The sequence below is a fragment of the Puntigrus tetrazona genome, chromosome 1, assembly GCF_018831695.1.
Source record: "Puntigrus tetrazona isolate hp1 chromosome 1, ASM1883169v1, whole genome shotgun sequence".
NCBI lineage: Eukaryota > Metazoa > Chordata > Actinopteri > Cypriniformes > Cyprinidae > Puntigrus > Puntigrus tetrazona.
The window spans coordinates 3,236,492-3,261,491 of record NC_056699.1 but is presented as its reverse complement, the minus strand read 5'-3'; the positions used below and the strand labels follow the sequence as shown (position 1 = coordinate 3,261,491).

The window sequence follows — 25,000 nt, the reverse complement described above, 5'->3', positions numbered from 1 at the left end:
ATATGTAAAAATTATATACATTTTTATAAATATATACATGTGTACACTATATATATATATATATATATATATATATATATATATATATATACACAGTACACATGTATTGTGTAAACTAAAACTTAATGGTTTAATTGCATAATAGTTAATGGTTTGCCTGCTCTGTTTTTAATGTTTTTTTCATGTATATTTTCATGATACTGCTATTTAAATGCCGACAGGTTTGAAATGACATGAGTTTTACTAAATGAAAGTAGAAAAACTGGGTCGGTTTGATCTCATGTTGGCTTGCTTTGTTTAGAGAGCCTTTTCGGTGCTTTTTAAGAAGATAAATCTTCTGCTGTTACGTTAAAGATCCACGGAGTGCTTCCCTTTTTCCAGAGTTGATCTGAAGAACTGATGATGGAATTGTTTTTAATCTGCAAAGAAGCATATAAAGCCAAAACTGTTTGTCGATAAGCGGCGTATTCTTTGTGTTTATTTGTAATAGTGTAGCTGAGGATTCATACGCCGACCCTGCTGTCATTTATCTGGAACGAGAGCTTCACATTCAGACCGTCTACATTGCCTTTAAATAGTTTATCTCCCCTCGCCTGTTTCTCTTGTCAGTTTAAGTGGGTTATGGTAATGTAATTCTGCTTGACTACTGCTGTCGGATTGCTGTACGTCCTTATTTCGTCCTTGTGAACACTGGTACGCTGCGTTTCGTCTCATGTATAACACTGATGAATTGAGCTAATGTCTTACCTGAAAGATACCTGTAATCACATTTGTCTGGTTCTCTTCACATCATGAGTGTCAGGGCTCTTTTATACACATTTGACCTCATTTTTAAGAGCGTCTGGATTGCATCATTAATCATGTTGTTTCATGCAAATAATAGCTTATTATATTTATTAAATGTAATGGACAGAGACATGTGTTAGCCTAGTAATTAAATAAATAATAACTAGTAAATAATACATTTTTATTTTAAACTATATCAGGTGTTTGTCCATGCAGAACTCATCATCCACAGTACTAAGGTGTTCTGGGCTGTGTGAATTAAATTCAATTCAATTCAATTCAATTTAATTTAATTTAATTTAATTTAATTTAATTTAATTTTATTTAATTTTATTTAATGTAATTTAATTTAATTTAATTTTATTTAATTTTATTTTTCATTTTAGTTTAAATTAATTTTTTTAATTTTCGTTTTTTTACCTACGAAATGCATCTGCATTACTAGTTATATCAACATTTGATATTTTTAAATGCATTTTTAAAATTTTTTTAATATAAGCGGCATTTTATGTTTTTAAACGTATATTTAAAATAAATATATTTCTATTTTATATGAAATATCCACTTTTAAAATTTTTTTTTTTTTTTTAATATAAAATATTTATTTTTTCATTTTTGTTACCGTAAACTTCAAGCATTGTAGCTTTCTAAAAACTGGCAATCATTTACGTCGCTTGTGTGTTTGTGTACAGTATTTTTCCCTCCTTACTGTGGTTTAAGTGCCTGAATACGGGTCCATCCCAGCGACTTGTGTCTCCTCTGGCTCTCACTGTTATCACCGCTGGCTCTGCTTGTGATCCGAGGTCGTTCAGATGAATCAGAACCGAATCAGGCCAGTCAGAGTCATCTTTACGTTTCTCAACATCGAAGATGGCCAGGTGGCACAAGAAGCGCTTTGAACTCCGTCTAAATGCAGTAACAATGAGGGGCCTCCCTCGGTGCTCGGACCCTTTCAGCGCAGATTAGGCCGTCCCGGGACGAGCGGCGAATCACACGACGAGGTGGAGATCGGCAGGACCGAAGTGGCATTGTGACGGCCGGTGCTTGAAAAGAAAGAAAGAAAGAAAATAGACACTATTGTCTCCTCGCTCTTCTGGTGCTTTTTGAGAGATGGAAAGGAGCTGGAGGCTTTGGGAAGGTGACACTAAAGCTACAGCAAGTCTGGGCACAGCGCTCTTTGTTTGCCCTTCTGTGTGAGTCAGAAATGCACCATATTTTTCTGTTTGTATCATATACTTGTGTACCACAACATCGAATATCGGAGCGCCTGGGTTGTATGAGTCACGAAGTGAGTCACGGCTTTGGTACTTTAATAGTTTCAGAGTCAAATGTTACATCTCCGACATGTTTTATGCTCTTTTTTTTTATGTACTGGCAATCTAACATGGAGAAATGATGACATCAGATGCTAACTCTGTGATATTTTTAATATTTTTTTTAATAACGCGATAAATGAGTTTTGGAGTATGCCTCAAATGCCGTGTGCATTTTCTTTGTGTGCATGTTAGTATTAATGTATCATTTGACCTAAATATTATATAATTATGAATAACTATACTGTACTATTTTATATTAGTTATGCTTTATGAAGAGATGGGCATTTGTTTGTTACAGAAATATTTATGAAACAGAGAAAAGAGAGAAAAAAGGCTAAATACAAGCCTAAGATAGGCTATATAATGTAATATATGGCGCCAATCGGTATTTTTATTAAAATTATAAAAAGTAATATATATTGTTGGAGAAATATGTAAATGATTATATTATCGATTTTAATTATTACAATATTTTTATAATGTTTACAGACATATATGCTTCATCAGAATTTGGTGAACTAAATATATATATATATATATATATATATATATATATATATATATATATATATATATAAGAGAGAGAGAGAGAGAGAGAGAGATAGATAGATAGATAGATAGATAGATAGATAGATAGATAGATATTATCTATGATTATAATACTGAGTATACATTTTTTGGTTTCTATTATATTATGTTGTATTATAATACTTCATGCTATTACTTCAAAATATTTCTTATTTTTGGCAGTAAACCAAGCGATTCGATTGGACCGTCTCCATTCTGCCGTATGCCACGTGACGTCCGAAAATCACGGCTGGTCCACGGTGCTGCAGTGATTTCACGTGAACTCCTCCAGCTGTAGATCACACGCATCCAAGCCAGAGATTTATGGATCCGAAAGCGCTTTGATTAGTATGAGTAATGCGCTTCATACAGGGGGGAGATTTGCAACTTCATTTTTCAAACGTGTTTTGGCAACGCTTCCCCAGCGCACTTATTTTTTCCAGCCATCCCACTGTAAGCAGAAGTTGTCAGAAATTAAGCCGTCGCACGAGGCCCGTCTCGCTTATCGAATTTCACAGCAGCGTCTCCGCACAATCACGCCATTGATAGCCCAGAATTCCCCTCCCATCAGATGTCAAACCAAACAAGTATGAGACTAATTCTCTCGCTTAACTCTTTTACTCCCTTTGTTCGTTAGCACAGGTTCGTGAGCGCCGAAGACTTTGTTTCAGGAGAAACATCTGAGACAAAGTCGATACTTAAAGGGATAGAGCGCAGAAAAAATGTAAGTGCTCCCTCAGGCCATTTAAGATATAGGTGACTTTTCTCCTAAACGAAACAGTAAAGAAGACTTTTAGCTGGATCTCATAAAATTCATAAAATGAAAATCAATGACTGCCGTGTCTGTGAGAGTCGAAAAGCCGTATGCAGGGAACACAAAACGAATCACTGACTCCTGATGATATATTGAGGTCTTATGAAGCGGAGAGATCACTCTGTGCAAGAATCAGATCATATATAACTTCACGGTATTACATGTAATCCAGATCCTCAAGCACATTGGGAAATGCGGTTCTTTTCCATGAACTGGTTCTTTTGAACAGTTTGATTCTGTGAACTAGTTTGTTTACATAATCGTGCAGTGATGTAACATACTGTATATGCAAATATATTATCATAGCACCCGATATTGATGTGAAACACAGATGTTCTATATGTCTAAAGCATATAAAGTGAATAAACTAGTCTTTATCAGCTTACCTTTTCACTATGAGAAACCATAAAAACAAGTTCGGTGACTGTTAGAGCGTTGTATGTTCATATATTGACTTATATATATATATATGATATCCTGCTACTAATAAAATAGCGTTTTTCTTTACCCCTTGTCCTATTTTGGCACAATCCCTAAATTGAACTAGTTGAGTAGTTTTACTAAGTGCACCCATCTCGCATGAAATTGAACTGCCATGTCAAACATATTCTACCTGCACTCCAGATATATTGATACCGATGCGCTAATTTGGGCAAAAAGCACTAATTACTTGTTTAAGATTTGAATTTTGATGTTGACGACTTGCAACTCGACTCGGACACGCCTGTCTTGACTTTAGACTTGACTTAAAGACTCGAGACATACTTGCAAAACAATGACTCTCATCTCTGTTATATCTCACACGGCCTGAGAGCGAGTAAATTTACATCGAATCTCACTTTTGGCCGAACTGTCCCTTTAAATGAAACACGGTGCTAATGGAAACCCTTCAGTCTCAGAGAAAGAGCAACCTCTGAGCGATCAGATGTGTGTGTGTGTGTGTGTGGGCTCGTCGTTGATGGCTCGGTGCCCGGTTTTTCTGGTGGGCGAGAGTTGTGACCTCATAACACGGCACTCGCCGGCCGCTAATTGGTGCCACAGCGCTGATCTGTTACGATGGGTTGAAAATCAATACCGACAGCGATTTAATGCGTTCGCGCGTGTGGGCAGACGAGACTCGTAGCATCTTCTTTCTCTCTCCGAATGACTTTTGGGTGTCTGAGACGAATCTTTGAGATCCTGTTTGGATTCCGCCTTTGATGGAAAGGAGCTTTTCCGCTCAAGAAATGAAAACTGTCATCGTTTGCTTCATCTCACGTCATTCAAAACTCTTATGAAACAACTCGCGCTTTATTTCGAGCCTTTGTGTGAGAAAAGTACTTGAAGGGAGCTTCAAGGAGAGTAAATGATGACAGAATTGTTATTTTTGTGCAATTTTTCTTTTTAAACGCTTTCTGTTTTAGAACTTTTTCCACATTCTTTGAAATACAAAAGTCCAAAAAGTCAGTAGTTATGTAAACAAAATATTTAATAATACTTGGTTGGATAAAAACCCCACATATGCATACATTGCGTATGTCTTTGCTCCTCATATATGCATTATGCAAATGTGATAATTTGTGCATATGTGCAATATGTGCATAATAAAATTATACTCATTTGGATGATGTGGTAATGTGAAAGACCAGGAGGTCAAAGATTTTTAATTTTTACATGCTTTGTGATTCCGATGCTGAAAATAGTGCATACAATCGGTAAAGTAAGCATTTCAGAATACTATAAAGTTATGCAATATCATTTAATGCTTAGGCTTAGAGGTCTGCTCAGATGAACTAAACATCAACATTCATTAGATATGAAGCACGAATCTCCCCCTGGTGGACGGATGTTTAGTTCCAATATTTGAAATTATAGATCGAAATACAGTAAAACAATTGAAAAAATAATGTATTTAAAAATGTTATGCAAACTAACATTTTCGGCAAGCTAAACTCTAGCTTAGTTTTAAAAGCTAACATGATCCTACCTTTGATTGAATAATTTGTTTTGCCGTTTCATTTTAATTTCTCATCTTTATATTAGGAATTTATTTGATTTTATTCAACATTCGTTTACTTTTCTAAGATATGCGGGGTGAAATATTTATGTTAAAAATAAGCAATAATTTTATTCATTTTATTTATTTTAGTTGTTTAGTTTTTAGGCGTCATTATTAAACTTTATATACATTTTTAGTTAAATTTTATTGCTTTTTATTTATGCTTTCATTTAAAATAATTGATCTTCCCCTCACTTTTTTATTTTTGCTGCTTTATTTAGTTAGTTACGTGTTTTCATACTGGACTGTCCTGGTGACCTGAACTCTTTAACACCGATATGCGATCCTACCAGGGCTTAAATCATTTGCTTTGCCCACAGCTTCACTTATTGCAATTCACGCCTCATATAAATCAGACACTGATGTAACACGGCTTATGAAAGCGCCTGTCCCAGACGTAACCCCGGCCCCTATAAAAGCGCCAACATGTACGCCATCCGCTGCGCTTAATAGGGGTGAAAGGTACCAGCATTTCATCATCAGTCCAAATAAAAGCCATGCCACCTTTCCGTTATCCCGTTGTTGAGTTAGGATGGCGTGTTTGCCGAGGTCGAGAAGGAAACTCCGTGCCAGAATCTCCTCTTCTGCAGTCGAACCCTTGTGAGAGAAGCAAACAGAAGCGCTGCCAGCGAACAAGTGTTGGTCCAAGTCAAACAAACGTAGCAGGAGAGGCGTACAAAGCCTCTTCTTTCTTCACGCTGGAGCTCTGGTTTCAGGTCAGGCCATTACAGAAGCACCTTCAGTGACGCCTCGTTAATCAGAGCATCGTCGAGCTCGCCGGTGTTTGCCATAAGCTGGGCTCTGCCAGAACATGAGCACAATTATAACTGTTGTAGTTGTAAAGGATTAGTTTAAAGTTTCATTAAAAACTATATGGAATATATATTAAGGTATTTGCGATTTTTTTTTTTTTTTTTTTTCCATTTTTATAATTAAGTTTTTTTGTTACTTTTCCAATCGCTTAATCCATTTAATTCATGGTTAATTGAAAAATCCAAGATTATCCGACCTTCCATCCAATTCTGTTCATTGTTATTTGGATATTTAATATTTAATTAAGCATATTCGTATTTAAATATTTTACTATTAAATATTTTAAATATTTCAGTTTTGTGTTTTGTGTTTACCATACATTTTATTTATAGTAATTGTTTTCATAGGTTGTTGTTTTCATGTACTTTTCATTATGAATTTAATTTAAAATTTATTTATTTCTATATGCAATTTATTAGAATTTTACATTTTTAAAAAATTTTTTTCCACATTTAAAATTTTTTACTTCCCACTTTAATGAATATATGTTATTTGTTATTTGGATATTTAATATTTAATTAAACATATTCGTATTTAAATATTGTACTATTAAATATTTTAAATATTTCAGTTTTGTGTTTTTGTGTTACCATACATTTTATTTATGGTTATTGTTTTCATAGGGTGTTTTTATATACAATTTATTAGGATTAGTTTTTTGTCTAATTTCAGCCATTAACTTTAATGAATATAAGTTACGAAATTGTTCAGAATCAAAAGGTGAAAATATTTACATCAGAAAGATTATTAATTTTTAAATGCTTGTTTGTTTGTAATTAATACTAACTGGTTTGGAAATTATAATATTTTCTTTTTTTTTTCAGATATAATTTCTAAACCGGTTAGTATTTCTGAATTTCATTCTGTTTATTTTAATTTGAAATTTCTCTTTACCAGCATGTAGGAAATATGAAAACTGGGGGGAACACCACTCATCAATATTAATGAGTTAATGTAACCTCTTTCCAGTAGTTGACCGTAAATATTTAGTACATTTAAATTTATGATAAATAAAATACACATTGTTGCATTGTTAGAGATGCATGTACATATGCATAGCTATTTAATATCACGGTGTCGTCCCCCACCAACAGAACTCAAGACCACCTCAGAAACCTACAGTCCTGCGAGCCATGCTGGGCCATGCTTCATAGTTGAATTAAATAATATGCTGTCATGGCTAAGTGGATTACGTAGCATTATTGAAAATGAGTAATGCTGCAATTATGGGTCGAGGGATGAGAATGGGGTCTGGGAAAGCCTTTTAGCAGCGAGCAGATTCATACGAGAGGGAGGAGCCGCTGCAAATAGGATGAAATGCATTCCTGATTGTGCCACGATGGACAAAGATGTCAGGCAAAACAGCTGCGAGAACAATGCGTCTCGGGTCGGGCTGTACGTCACAGAGGCTAATTGAATGTTGTAGGACTCGGACTCGTATGTGAAAGTGCTTGACTCGAGTTATTTATATTAAGAGTCGTGAAACAAGTTGTCGTTAAGAGAAAAGCCGCAGCAAGGCCTGTCTGTCTGAGATGTTTAGTTAATGCGACATTAAAGTCAACAAATCAGAATTAATCCTCTTTACTTTCCTAAAGCACATTACTTGTCATATTGGGAATACCCCCCTAAAAGAAAAGAAAATAATTATATATATATATATATATATATATATATATATATATATATATATATATATATATATATATATATATATATTTTTTTTTCCACTATATATATATATATATATATATATATATATATATATATATATATATATATATATATATATATATATATATATATATATATATTAATATTTATTATTAATATTTATTATTATAATACATTATTATTTTGATCAAAAAATTATAAATAAATTATATTTACATATATAACATTTTTATTTATATTATGTTTATTTATATTATAAATATTTATTTGTATTATATTATTTATATAGAATAATAATGTATTATAATAATAAATATTTTAATAAAAATATTATAATAAACATAAAATGATTAATAGAAAATGAAAAATAAACCCAATTTATGTATTGAATGCACAACAAAAATACATATATGCATTAAATATATATATATATATATATATATATATATATATATATATATATATATATAGAGAGAGATATGTAAGAGAAAGAGATGTAATGCCAACATTTAGGTCCCATTTTTCTTAATGCATTATTCACATGTAAATGCATAAGATTACTGAAGTTATGAATTCAGCTTTGTTTACTTAAACGTTATGAAACAAGTTGTTAAGCAAAGAAAGCCTAACGTTCGTAACCGTTGTTCCCGTTTATTTCCTTTGACATTAAAAGCACAGGCCCGATCTTCAATAGTTCTTTTAAGAGCTCACATGTTGTTTGCAAACAAAAGTTTCCGCCTGGTTTTGCGGTGCTTCCAAAATCTCTTTATGTCCTTTAAAGGTCCTCGTCATAGCAGCATGAACCGAGCGGCTCGCGAGGCCTTGCAAACATCACGTCAGCTGTCTGTAGGAGAGCTCGGAGTAAAGATATTGGGTGTCTTTGCTGTGGTTGTGCCCTTTATCTGATGAACAATGCATTAGGGCAGCTCATGCAGTATTCATGCGCCAGCCCGAGCATTGATGCATTGTTCTTCTACTAAAGGCCACCTGTAAAGATCAGACGCGTTTGGGACGTGTACTCAGCGTTAGAAGATCAAAACAGCACTTGACAAAATCTCTAGGACGAGAACAGATTCATGATGAGCAGATGACTAATACAAAACTTAGTTAATGCAAGCTTGTTAAAGCAAATGATAACTATGCTAACTTGATTTCACGTATCGGTGAATGGGTGCCGTCGGAATGAGGGTCCAATGAAAATGATCACAATAATCCACACCGCTCCAGTCCATCTTTTAACCATCTCTTCCAGCTAAAATACGAGTCCATAACCCATAACAGCACTTCCTGCAGTGAAAAAGTCCATCCCCTGTTGTCTGTCACATCATACTCCATTGCCGTGTTCGTTTAGGATGGCTTTGGTCTGTTTTTACGGTGTTTGGTGTGTGCATATTTCTCTCCTGTTTCAGGTGAAACCACAATGTTATTTAAGGAATGCAATAGTATTGATAGAGGTCTCCTATTTTAGCTAAAAGAAATGAAAGTGTCTTGGATTTGTGGTGTTTGGATCGCTTTTTATCACTTGTTCGGACTCTCATTCTCATTCTTTACAGACGAAATGTTGGTGAACGAGTAATGCAATGCTACATTTCTCCAAATCTGATCATACATGTATATGTACATGTATAAATTTGATCGGGAAGAAGCAGGCTAATATCTAAAATGTAGTTCAGACGAACCCTATCTGCATTCAAGTGGTGATAAAACACATAAAGATGGAATAAAATGGAAATTAAAAAAAAAAAAATAAATAAATAAATAAATATATATATATATATATATATATATATATATATATATATATATATATATATATATATATATATATATATATATATATATATATATATATATATATATAATACGCTCAGATGCATAGCAAAAAATATTCTGAAGGCAGTCAAATTTAGGTGAAAATCATCAAATATGCTGCCGATGACTGGGGAAAAAAAAACGCTGTCGGGGAAAGAGTTTATTATGTTTGATTTCTTAATGTTTCCTAGCTCAAAACATTCATCCTCCTTTCATTTAAGATCTTTCAGTAAAGACGTAGCATGTAAGTTAAACTCACACACAGTCATGCTGTTCTTCATCTCGCCCCGGTTTGTGCTTTGAAATATGTATAACTGTGGATGCCTGGCAAAAACATCAAGGGCTTTTTAATGACCCTTGAAACCTCGGAGAATGAGTGTGTTGTTGAGAGTATGAAAAACCGGCATGATTATTGCTGCTATATGTGTGTATATATTTTTTTATTTTTATTTTTTTTTATAAAGTACAAAAATGTGAATCTGTGTATATATATATATATATATATATATATATATATATATATATATATATATATATATATATAGCATGTTTTGCATTTTTCATTCCTCCATTAAAATGATCTAATCTTGTTAATTCTTAATCAGGAGAGACAAAAGCACACATCAGACACCGTTCTGGCAACAGTGTTTGCATTTTTATCATACCTTTAGTTTGTGCAGAACTGGGCAAAAATGCATTTTCATATTGTGCACCATGATCAAGGAATAATTAGCAAAAAGATCTAAAAGTTGCGTCTACTGGTGAATTTAAAGGCATCTTAAAGAGAGCGCGCCGAAGCTCGTGATGGTTTTTGTTGAGAGGACGTGTTTTAATGTGGTTGTAATGTATTCTTGCTGTATTTTAATTAGTTTTTTTTTTATTTACTGTATGGCTGCTACCTCGGCCAGGTCTCTCTTGTAGAAGAGATTTGAAATCTCGAAGAGACTTCCTGGTTAAATAGAGGTAAAAAAAAGTTATCTATCTATCTATATATATATATATATATATATATATATATATATATATATATATATATATATATATATATATATATATATATATATATATATATATATATATATATATATATATATATATATATATATATATATATATATATATATATATATATATATATATATATATATATATATATATATATATATATATATATATATATATATATATATATATATATATATATATATATATATATATATGTATATATGTATATATATATATATGTATGTATATATATATATATATATATATATATATATATATATATATATATGTATATATATATATATATATATATGTATATGTATATATATATATATATATATATATATATGTATATATATATATATATATATATATATATATATATATATATATATATATATATATATATGAATAACTATGCACATGCCTATTGTCAGCTGTAGTACACTAGAACATTGGTTTTTGGGTTAAAAACTTACTTAAAAACTTTTTTTTATTTGGGTTGGGTTTTTAAATAAATCCCCAGATTCTTATTTAACAGTTAAAAGTTGGCAACCTTTAATTTCACAGTTGGGATCATAAGCGATGCCAACTGTTAATTTGGCCCTGGATTTATACGGAACCACGCAGAAAGAAGGAGAATGCTGTTTAGTAAATAGCTGTGGTGTTTTCTCCGGCTCCCAGCGGATAGGCCCTGTGACATTCACGCTTGAGAAGCTTCCTGTAACTCAGCACAGAGCAGTCGTCCTTCGGTCTTTTTCTCGTGGGCTTCACTTGTCCAGCGTCCCGCTGTGAAGCGGTCATATGCTTCCAATCTGAGGTGACGTGCTCTGAATGAAGGAAATGCCGTCATGAATCACAGGTGTGCTCTCCGCGCTCTCTTCGTCTCAGTTCTGATGAGTTAGCGCTCTTCTCGTGATTGGGTTTGATCTCTCTCGTAAGTCTTTGGGGGTTTCCCCCGAGGCGTCCCCTCGCGGAGACGTCAGCAGAAAACGTTGGAGCCATCGGCCAGGCTTCGGGGCGAATGTTCGGTCTTGGTTACCCTGCTGTCATGCTAATAGTTTGCTTCGGGAAAGCGAACTTATAAGATGAAGGCAGAGGAATTTATGGAGTCACTGGTGTTAATTAAGATTATATCCTGTAATGCTGATCGTTTATGTAACGTTAAACTTTTTTTCAGGTTTCCTGTGGTAATAGAAAACCTAAAGGATTAGGGTTTTTAAACCTCAAAATAAATTAAATGAACAAAATGTGATTAAAGTTATTCACTCAGTTAGAAATTGCTGTGTTACTGGTATTTAATAATAAATGTCAACAATACCTATTTCTTAAGTCATGCTCCAAGTATAAATCAAATAAAATATAGATATTATATGTTTATTATTATTATTATTATTATTATTATTATTATTTTAGTAAAACCTGTAAATATAACTTGAAACCTGAAGAAGAAAAAATTTTAGTTTAGTAAATTAACCTGTAAATTTAACTTGAAACTTTTCTATATAAAATAATAATATAAAACTTTTGTATTTTCTGACTATACATTTATTTTATTATTCAATAGCAAATATATTTTTCTTTTCTTTTCTTTTAATAAATTAACCTGTAAATTAAAAAAATATATATTTTAATTTAATTTAATCTAATCTAATTTAATTTAATAAAAATATATAAATATATTTATATAAATATTTCCTTTAGGAAATAGTACCCAATGATAGATCTTCTAAAAATATTTGTATTTATATTTATACATTTATTTTATTAATTAAGAACAAATGTTTTTTTCTTTCTTTCTTTCTTTCTTTCTTTCTTTCTTTCTTTCTTTCTTTCTTTTCTTTCTTTCTTTCTTTCTTTCTTTCTTTCTTTCCTTTTTTGTAATTTTCTACAAGAAATGTTCTTTTTGCACAGAAGGAAATCCAAAGTGCTTTAAGTGTTCCACACACAGAAACTAAAAACCTGCACAAATAATCTACAATAGAAGATCTACACCAAGGGGGCCTACATGTGACTGGAAAAGTCTAAAATGACCCGAGAACTCACAGAAACCCGTTGGCCAAAAAGTGTGGGAAACCACGGCACCTTTTAGAGGGTGGTCGTCTGAGGTTTTGACTCTGGATTAACCACGAGTGCAGTGAATTTCTTGGAAATAGCCTCTCGGTGTGTCCTGCGAGTTTGGTTCTCCTTGACTACGGCGCGTAACGAGCCACTAAATGAGACGAATATCCACGGAGCATATAATGGGTTCTACTCTAGTCACCTCCAGTCAGTGAACTCACTAATCTTCCCGTTTAGCTCCTATACACACACACATGCTCAGACACACTGTCTTTCTGCGGTCTAGTAAGGAGGATTCATTAACGCTCGGTGGTAAACGGTCTTCGGTGACCTCCCTCAGTCAGCCAGCTCTTAATCAGCTGTGTCTAATCCCTGTGAACCTCAGTAGTCGGCCAAGACCAAACGTATCGAATGCGTCTAATCCTCTCACACAAATCACTGCCCAACACCCGCGCACTTCTGCTCTTTTTGTCTTTTCCACCACCAGGATACTAGAGTAGCATAACGTTTATTTGTTGCTCCATGAAGAACCTTTAACTTCCACACTTTTATCCCGCTCGGTTCCCAGACTGGCGCAAGGAACACTTAATAACTATGACGAACCTTTATTGTGTCCCGTGGAGGTTCTTAATGGAACCACAGACATAAAAGAACTTTTATTTCAAGAGCGTGGAACCTTTCTACATCACAATGGGCTTTTCACAGTAAAGAAAGTTCATTAGATTTTGTAAAATGAATTGATTTATTAAAATAGCTCTCACAGTGCCGTCCAAATCTGTATGCTATTCTCACGCAACTGGTCTATTTGGAACCAAACAATTTGTACTTTTTCAACCAACCAATGAATTAATAATAATAATAATAATAATAATAATAATAATAATAATAATAATATATTATTATTATTATTAATAAATATTATTATTATTATATTAGTATTAATAATAATAATAATAATAATAATAATAATAATAATTAGTGACAATAATAATAATAATAATAATAATAATAATAATAATAATAATAATAATATTATTATTATTATTATATATATTTTTGAAATATTTTTTCTATAAGAGAAAATGCTCTGGTGACTTAAAACGTTGACACACTAAGAAAAAATAGATTCCTGATAGGTTTAAAAATATATTTAAAAATATATAATAATAATAATAATAATTATTATTATTATTAATACTACTGCTACTACTACTACTAATAATAATAATAATAATAATAATAATAATTATTATTATTATTATTATTATTATATACTTTAAAATATTTTTTAAACCTATCAGGAAACAGTTTTGATTTGTCTATTTTTTCTTAGTGTTTTCTATTTTTCGTAGCACAAAATTGTTTTTTTTTTCTATAAGAGAAAATGGTCTTGTGACTTAAAATGTTGACACACTAAAAAAAAATAGACAAATCTTTAACTGATCCCTGAAAGGTTTAAAAACGCGTATGCGTGGGCCTTACAGAAAGAAGCAGCGTTGAGGATTTCTCATAAAACAGCCATGCAGGGATCGAGTGGCTCTCTGCTGAAGTGCGCTTATGGGTTGTTGTCGGGGAAGAGAAAATAACATCAAGGTCTCGGCTCGTGGAGGTTCTCAGGGATAGAGATACAGTTGTTGTACGTAAAGAATAATTACGTTTTATGGAGCTTCAACAGCATTACCAAGCTTGGATACGTTCGGTTGAAAGAAGAAAGCCATGTACACCTAGGGTGGCTCGGGGGTGGGTAAATTAGGGGGTAATTTTCATTTTTGTGTGAACTATTCCTTTAATGTGCTTTAAAGACACATAAAACACTCTCAGATCTGTCTTTCTGTGCGCCGGCACACATCTCTCCCTCATCACACACTTACACCAAAAACCCATGACAGGCACATGATGTGCTCAGCTCTCAGATGCCCGTTTCAGGGCGACCTCTCGCCCTTCTGCTTTATTCGGCCCCGGTCGCCCAGACCCATGCCATCTATACGTATTGCAATTTATTTAACAGCAGTAGAACACTGTGTATAAATCTTTACGAAATTAGCATAATATTGTAAATCTCATATAGCGTAAATAAAAAAAAAAAAAAAAAATACTGAATATATATTTGTATTTTTATGCAAGATTTTAAATTAATCTAAAACATTTTTTTTATTATTAAATTACAATTGTTTTTTTATTATTTGCATGCTGTATAAAAATGTTTGCACATTTAAAACGTCGCTCGGCTCTCAGACACACAAAAACTCACCCATTAATAATGCTCTTCTGTTTATTTCTTTAGCTATTAATAAAATACGCTTTGTCCCGTGGTAATCTTAAACAGGATTGGTATAATAAGGGGCAAACCTTGGGAGAAACTGAGACTCATTTTACAGTATTTCCACTTCGATGAATTGCTCGGGCATTAACGAGGAGACACGGGAGGTCGTTCTGTGCCAGCTGAGGTTCTCCTGTCCTTCAGATAGCTCTCAGGGCTCATAAAACGCGCAGCGAGGATATCGCTAACTCTGCAAGTCATACTTCACTCACAGACAAAAAGACCCGAGCAGGAAATTGGACGTCCTGCCGCGCTGATCCTGAAACCTGCATCAGGTCTTTAGTCTCCCTCGTCCTTCACGGCGAAGGCTTGCGCTTGTAGAAATATCATCCCAGTGGTCCCCGGACTTTAAAATGTGTTTATTGCACTTTATTGGATGACATCAAAGCCGAAGGATTTCATCCAAAAAAGATTGCTGGCCTCAATCATACAAGTTTGAAATCTCTTTTGGCAATATATAACCTGCCATTCAAAAGTTTGGGGTTGGTAATCTTCGTTTGGTGTTGTGTCTTCTGCTCGTTATTCAATGAAAAATACAATACAAAAAATAGTGTAATATTATTGCAATTTACAATATACGGTTTCTGTGTGCACATATCGTAAAAAGTAATTTATTCCCGTGAGGCAATGCTGATTTTTAGCATCATTACTCTTGTCTTCAGCGTCACATGATCCTTCAGAAATCATTGTAAAATGCTGATTTGTTGATCAAGAAACATTTCTGATTATTATCAGTGTTTGGTATTAATTCAATTTTTGATAAATAGAAAAAAAATGACTTTATTTGAAATAATTATTTTTGTAGTATATAAAAGTCCTGATCAATTAAATACACCTTACTAAATAAAATTATTAAATAGTTTAAAAAGTACAGTAGTTTTTTACTTCATAATTTCTAAACTAAGATAAAATAAGTTTTTTTTATTTGATTAAAATCCCTGAAGTTTTTCTGTTTTCTTTCACAGAAGTTGTTTTACAGTACTTTTTTTTTTTTTTTTTTTTTTTCAAAGATTTTATTTTTTTTTGACATTTATTATTTATAAAACTTTGCATTCAAATGTGTTTGCGTTCAAAATGTATTTCTCATGATGCGCCCTCTTTTTTTTCCCCACAAGAAACTGCAAAACCGAATTAAAACCAATGGAACAACAGCCATTAAAACTACAATAACTATGAGTCATTTCCAGCGTAATGAGTTATTGTTGTTTATGCGTCACATGCGAATTAGCGCTGAGTGTTTGGAGGATGTGCACAAAGATGATTTTGGGCATCATAAACAGAGATAATAGGGAATAATAAAAAAGACAGATGATCTTTCAATGCGCTCTTTAAACGCAGAGATACGGAAAGCGCTTCAAGGCATCATTGCACCCTTGTATCTTCAAGCTCTCTGCGTCTTGTTATCCACTTTTTTATTTCTCTCTCTCTCTCTGGACTGAGGAAGCTCTTAGATCTCATCGCACACAGATAAAAAAGCATTTCATATTGAGTTTGCCTGCAGGAAGAGCCATTCTCTGCCCCGCTGCTTTCAAAGGGGCCCGGACTTGTTTCTTTGGTGTGGGCTTTTACGCGCTCAAAGCACTAACTAGAGAGAATATTGCAAGAATGCCGCTAGTTTTATGATATTTTTATGCAAATGTCAAAGGTAAACCGCACTGTTCAAATGTTTGGGGCTTTGTGACGTTTTCGAATGACGCTCAGCGAGGCTGCATTTGTTTGATCAAAAATACAGTAAAAGCAGTAAAAATGCGAAATATTATGAATAATATATATTTTTGCTACGGTAAGATGTAATTTATTCCCGTGATTAAATTTCTGCCTCATTAATTAATAAAAACGACGAGTTACGGCAGCACACGATCTTTCGGAAATATGCATATGCTGACGCTTTTTTGTTTTTTTAATTTCTGACATTTACCGATTCGAACATTTAAAAGTGTATATAAAAAAAGGGAACGTGTCTGTTGTATAAATAAACGTCGACCCAAACAACAGAGCACTTCTGAATCATCTTTATGAAGCATTTTTGTAGGTAAAAAGTCTCTGGGAGAAAAATAAAAATCTACAAATAAAATTTATTTAGTAAAAATAAATGGCAGATAAAAACAACGAAAGCAAAGTTTATGTTCTCCACATAAAAATTAAATATAAAATGATGGAACATAACATATAACACGAATAGGAGTAAAACACAGCCCAAACTTTTGAACCGTTTGAACACTTGTTCGTTTCAAAACGACGTTGAACAGGAGGCGTTTCGCATCAAGACGTCTCTCATATGGTGTCTGTCTTCCAGAAACCGTGGACTCGTTGGTGCGGCAGGCGGAGAACCACACTCAGGCCGTGCTCCTGCACACGTACCGTGATCTGGCCGGACCGGCGGCGGCTCCCGTCGGGGAGTTTTTCACAGACGTGGGTCTCTTCGTCTTGGGCTCTGAGCTGAGTCTGGAGGAAGCTTCTCAGCGCTTCTTCGACGCCCTGTTCCCCGCGGTTTACGAGCGGCTGGTGGAGCCGGGTCTGTCTCGCTTGTCCCAGCCGTACTCCGAGTGCGTCCGCTCCTCGTGCCGGGATCTGGGTCCATACGGCGGAGCTCCTGGCCGGCTCGCCGCTCTTATCTCCCGCGCCTCGCTGCCCGGCCGGGTGTTCCTCCAGGCGCTGCACTTGGGCGTGGAGGTCATCAACACGACCGACCACATCCAGCTCAGCCGCGAGTGCAGACGCGGCCTGCTGAGGATGAGCTACTGCCCGCACTGCCAGGGTCTGACCTCCAGCAAGCCCTGCATGGGCTACTGCCTCAACGTGGTGCGAGGGTGTCTCGCCAGCCTGGCCGGAGTGGACGCCCACTGGAGGGAGTTTGTCCGCTCGCTAGAGACGCTCTCTGCCCGCATGCACGGGGCGCAGGACCTGGAGCACGTGCTTCTGGATGTTCACGGGCTGGTGAGGGACGCCGTGGCCCACGCTCAGAGGAACGCACCTCGCCTTTCCGTGCAGGTATGTGGGATATTTGACAGTAATCCTCTTAAGGATTTTTTAAAAATTTCTTTACATTGTTTAGAGTCTTTTTTTTTTGTAATACTTCATACAGTAAGTTATGCTTTGTCCTCGATTGAGACATTGAGACTCAATTTCTTGAAGAAAAAAAAAATAAATACATGAATGGACATAAATAGGACAAACAGGCAAAAACAGCTGATTTTTAAAATCACCAATTTTTATTATTATTTTTTTTAACAAACTTTATATAAAGGTGATTCTTCGTTACGTTAAAACTGAATGATTATACAATTTTTCTTTCTGCGAAATGTGTGCAAAACGATCGTAATGTGCAATCATTATGTAAAATGTATCTAAGCTGAAAAACAAGCAATAAAATCTTAAAATCAATTCTAAAACTCATCCAGTAAAAGTAAAAAGTATTAATCGAATAATAAATGTGGTAATTTAATTTTATAGCAAAAAAAAAAAAAAACTTTTATAAGGGTAAGAATTGCTTAATTGTGTGGTGAAAATGCCACAAACATGAAACTAATCCTAAAAAAAGCTATTATTATTATTATGTTTAAATTAAAGTTTTAAATGCGTACAGTTAAGTAAAGTTTTTTTTTTTTGCATAGTGCATAGGCCAAGTGTATAATATTCTGCCATGACTTGTTGGCAGCGTTTGATATGTGAGATTTTCCATTTGTTTTACTTTTAAAATCCCGAAGTCTGAACGTAGATTTACTTTCATTGCATCGAAAAACCTTGCATTCTCAAATAGGTGAACATTTTTCTTTCGAGCGTGATCGCCGGCCTTTGCATTTTTGCAATTATCATGCCTTGAGTGTTTGGTCTTGCTGTAAGCGCCGCGCGGAATGCCGTACAAGTTTTTTTTCCTCGGTCGCACATGCCATGCTGCAGCAGCCAAAGAGTCCAGAACATTCCCAAAATACTCTCCGTGTGGGCAGCTGCAGCGGGACGGCCCGCCACGCTCATGTGCGCTGGGCTTCTGAAGGATCCTGTACGCATGTTCAGATAGTGTTGTGGCGGTGCTGCTGGAATGTGAAGGTTTGCAGACAGAGCTTGTGTGTGTGTGTGTGTGTGTGTGTGTGTGTGGAAATAAGCTTTTTAAAGTGCATGGTTTGGAGTGACACTTGATCTGCGGGGGTCGGGCGTGGATCAGAATCTGGATCAGAATCAAGACTCTAATAAGGTGTTGTCACTGGCTGAGGGTCAGGACTAGTATAAGAATAACAGAACCAGCTTGTATGACCCGTGGAAATCAGGTCCAAAAGATCCCAGTTGTTCTGGAGAAATGAAGATGTTCAGAAAACCCAAGAAGTGCCTAGAGTGTCTGGCATCTTATATATAGTGATTCATATATATATATATATATATATATATATATATATATATATATATATATATATATATATATATATATATACTGTATGTGTTTTTATACATACATAATATATAAAATATAAATAATATTAATAAATTACCATATATATATATATATATATATATATATATATATATATATATATATATATTATAATATATATAATATATAAACAATAGTTAATAAATTAACATTATATATATATATATATATATATGTATATATATATATATATATATATATATATATATATATATATATATATATATATATATATATATTTATACACATATTATGTAAATAATATTTTATTTTGGATGTGAATAATCACAATTAACTATTAATACATTCGTTAATATATTAATCTTTCATTTAAATATATATTTAATCAAAAACATGTAATTTATGCATACTAAAGACATGCTCAAAGAACATATTATTATTATTATTATTATACAAATGATTATTGAATCGCATTAGTTATGCAGGGGATTGAATGTAGCAGGTGTTTAGATGATGAAAACTGTGTACTGAGGATGTCTGCGTATCTCTGATGTTAAACGAAATGTGTGTCTCTCAAAGAAAGCTGCGTTCGGTTACTTTAAACCTTGCCGCTGAGGAATATAATGTAGCGAGGCAGCATCTTTGCTCTTTTATTAATGAAAGACAGTCCAGACAGTCTGTAAACCATGACTCAGTATATCCGGTAAACAGTGAATGAGTCAGTCCCCTATTTCCTTCAAATCACTGGATTTCTCTTAGCTTCTCAGTCAGTCTAGTGATTGCTGCTTGCTGCACGGGTTCATAAACAGCACCGCCCAGTGCTTGATTGTGTTACTACAGGCACACCGACCCTTTTGACCTGAAGAAGTGTCCTGCTAGTGTCTCTCTGCCCTGAGCTGTGTGTGTGTGTGTGTGTGTGTGTGTGTGTGTGTGTGTGTGCAGGTGCGGAGGATGTGCGGTCACCCGATCAGACAGCAGACGGAGCAGGCGAGCAGCGGTCAGCACGGCAGCGCCGGACGAGACTCCATTCCCCTGAAAGGAGCGGTCAGAAACACAGAAGACACTCTTGGCAGCAGGAGAAAGTAAGTGTGGAGAGCAGCTGCTAACATCAACACATGCTGTACACTGCTGTCCTTATGTTGTGTTATGATGACTGTGTTTACAGTAAAAATGGGTATATGTCATGTCTCAACATGTTTCACAATTATATTACTACTACATTATTATATTACTACATTACAACATTAGCTGTAGTAGTAGTAGTAGTAGTAGTATATATATATATATATATATATATATATATATATATATATGTATGTTAATGACATGATAATACTGTAATATTTGTTTTGATCTTTTATGCATTTATAATAATATAAATATAGTATAATAAATGGTATTATATTATTATTGTTATTATTATTATTATTATTATATAGCACTTATTATATAGAATTGATTATGATATAAAGCAAAAATATATTTAACAAAATAAACTGTATAAATTTACATTTGTACATAATTATTAGTAAGGTTTTATGTATTAATATGATATTTTAATTAATAATTAAAAATGTTGTTTAGAATAATTTGAAAATATCTGAACTGTAAAAACATAATATTGAAAAAAAAAATATAAAAACAAAAACAAACAAACAAACAAACAAAAAAAATATATATATACATAAAACATAAAAATTGGACTTGCATGATATTTTTTAAGGTGATACAAGTTATACAAAGTATAAATGTAAAATAATTAGGGTCTTAAAAACATGTAAGTTATTTAGACAACAGCAATTGTCAATGTTAATGACATTAACATTATACATTATTATTATGAAATATTATGTAAAATAATTTTTTGGTCTCACATCAAATTGAAAATTAAATTGAAATGTATTTTTGGCGTTTTTGCATATATTTTTATTCATAATTTGAAGGAAAAAAATATTTAACAAAATAAACGTGGCATAAATTTGTATTTCTCACATATGTAATTGTTATTATATTTTATTTCAATCAAATAGCAGTTGGTCTTTGTACATATGGTAATTCTTTACATAATGCAGTTAATATCAAAATGTTAATTAATAATATTTAACATTTACCAAGGGGATACAAGATATACAGCATACACTGTAAAAGTAAAATAATTGGGGTCCTTTTGAAAAACAAACATCCGGTTGATTTATTCACATGAACGCATTAGATATGAATTGATCGTACAATAGTATGTTCTTGACAGCTGCAGCAAATGGAAGAGTTTGCTCTGATAAAAGCTGCAGGTGTTTCCATGAAAGCAGCAGTGTTAGTGCTCCATCTGCTGGACACACAGTGAAGTGAGTGTGTGTGTGTGTGTGTGTGTGTGTGTGTGCAGAGAGTTCCTCAGCAGTCTGCGTCTCTACCGGGCTTTCTACGGGGGTCTGGCCGATCAGCTGTGTGTGAGCGAGCTGGCGTCCGGAGACGGGACGGCCTGCTGGAACGGGGCTGGTTTGGCCAGGTACACATCTCACATCTTCTGCTCTTCTTCTGCCTCGAGCCGCGATCGTTCGCCGGCGTGTCTATAAGCGTCACGTCAATCAGAAGCTTTCTTTCTGCCGGCTTCTTCAGGCGTGAATAATGACCGAGATTTTTTTCCAGGAGTTGCTTATACGCGTGTCTGTTCTTGCTGCATAGGTTCGATTTTTTTTTTTGAAGATTAACATATATTAATGAGTCTCTATTTATCTTATTTTTCTTATCTAATTCCCTTTAGTTGATAGTTTTGAGAATATATATATATATATATATATATATATATATATATATATATATATATATATATATATATATAAAGGTTTAAATAATTTATTATATAATTTATTATAATTTATAAAAGTACATTTATTATATAAATATCAAATAATGAATTTTCTGAATGTTCATTATAATTATTTTTTTTGAATATTTATTACTAATTATTACATTATTATTATTATATTATTATATTACATTATTATTATTATTATTATTATTATTATTATTATTATTATTATTATAAACGAAAAAGTAAAAATCTGAAATATTACCGTAGTCAAACGATTAAATCACATCCAAAATGCGTTTTTGTTTACATAATATATATTTATGTGTGTCGTCTATAGGGATTTTGTATATGTAAATACACACACATGCAATTATATATTTAACAAAAATATGTATTTCTATATAAAATATATTTTATATTAAATTTATATCTATATATCTATATTAATCTATTTATATCTATATTAAATATATATATATATATATATATATATATATATATATATATATATATATATATATATATATATATATATATAATATAAAAAAAATATATATATATATATATATATATATATATATATATATATATATATATATATATGATTATACAATATATACAGTAAATGTATGATCTTGATCTAGTTCATGGTCACTCGTGTGAGGTTTCTGTCTGTGTAATTAATGAGTTGATACGCCGGTGGTCTCCCGCTCACCATAAACAGTTTTTGAAGTGACAGGCCAGCTGTTGCTGTATCGGAGAGCATCCTCCCCTCTCTTCTCCTCTCTTCTTCTCCTCACACTGCTATCTCACCTGGCCTGTCAGCGCCTCAACACTCCCATAAATTCATGGCCGGTGGTATTTCCTCCCCGCTGTCAGTGCTGTCACATGGCAGGTGGGAGCATATTTCAAGAGGAGAGGTTATCGTCCGGCAGTAAACGCTGACGGGACGAGACAAGCTTATTACTGCCAAAGGCGCCGTCTAGTGGAAACTAGGTTAGAAAACCAGCGTCGCAAAAATACGGTAGAGCCATTATTACTTGTGCATTGGTTAAGTCGGTTCTTTTTGCAATTTAATAATAATTCGATTGACTGGCGCAGCATTGATTCGAGCATTTTTTCGAAAATGTATGTAAATTAAAACAGATTTTCACCTCATTTAAATAAACAGAACAGAAAAAGAGCAATCGCAGAGTAATAGTTGTAACATTAATTATATGGTTAAACCTAATAATGATAATAATAATATTTTTTAGCAGCAAATCAGCATGATCTGAAGGACTGGACTGAAGACTGGAGTAATGATTCTCAAAATGCTTTGAAATCACGGGAAAAAAATGCATTTTAAAATGTATTAAAATAGATTGCAGTTATTTTAAACTGTAAACGTGTTTTAAAAAAATGATTGTTTTTCCTGTACTTGTATCAGATAAATACAAGCTAGGTGAGAAGATGTCGAAAGTATTAACGTACAAAACGTTTCAATGGTATATAATACATTTTTGTAATAAATTAAAAGGTAATGTACAATGTAAAGAAAATTATTTGTAATTGTAAAAAAATATATATATTTTTATTAATATAAATAATTTTAAATAATTAAATAAAAAAGGTACTATTTATTTATAAACAAATAATCAGCGATACTTAATACAAAACTAAAATGCTGATTATTGCTATTTAAAAAAAAAAAATTATATTAATAGTTTGCTTTAAATAAATGAACATGAACGATGCAGGCCAAGGAAACAAGTGAGATATTATAAAGATATTTTCCATATGATATATATATATATATATATATATATATATATATATATAATATGATTAATAAAATATTATAATATAATATATTAATATATAATATATATATATTATATATATATATATATATATATATATATATATATATATATATATATATATATATATAATATTATAACAAAAGTACCTTGGTACCTGAAATAAAATTTTAACATTACTTCTACTACAGTATTAGGGTTTTTAAGGGAAAGCCTGGAATTAAATCCATAATGAATGAGGTCAAAGCTGTTCTAAAACCCTATAGTACTTAGCGCTTTCTCTGATGAATGGAGTGTCTTTAAGACCACGGAGCAACGCAGCAGTCTTTGTTTTACAGCGATAGATGGCCCACTTGTCTCACTCCGTTCTGACTTTGTCACAGCGGTCTACTTATGCGTGGCAGCCTCATCCTCCATCGCACCTCGGCCCACCGGAGGTGACGTGATAAATAAGTGTGCGGGGATGAAAAGGACAAATAAAGCAGGACGGAGGGCGACAGACTGATTTAGCAAGGCCGTTCGGGCCTGAAACCAGCGGATCGGGCCCTGGTCGCTTCGAAAGGGCCACGGTGCATGTCCGAGAGCGGGGCCAAACGACCACCGGCAATTAGCTTTGATAAATAAGAGCAGACACTGAAGGAAAGGTGAAAGGGTGACCTTAATGCTATTCAAAGAAAGTTCACTCAGTGGGGATGTAATGGAAACAGAAGGCTTCATTTTTGCTCTTTTGTTTTCACCTCAAACTGGGGTCGAATATGCTATTTATTACATTTTATGTTCGTTTTTTTTTAAACTTTTT

The 25,000-nt window shown here is 33.3% G+C and overlaps 1 protein-coding gene across 2 annotated transcripts in view; it reads left to right on the top strand.

Annotated features, from left to right (window-relative positions):
- gpc5a (glypican 5a) overlaps positions 1–25,000 on the top strand; it is a 148,279-nt gene that overhangs the window by 23,295 nt on the left and 99,984 nt on the right. For both annotated transcript variants that reach the window (XM_043251484.1, XM_043251495.1), the window contains exons 3-5: positions 17,500–18,194; positions 20,533–20,672; positions 21,971–22,093. In XM_043251484.1, coding sequence (XP_043107419.1) covers positions 17,500–18,194; positions 20,533–20,672; positions 21,971–22,093 — 958 coding nt within the window. The remainder of the gene's footprint in view (positions 1–17,499; positions 18,195–20,532; positions 20,673–21,970; positions 22,094–25,000) is intronic.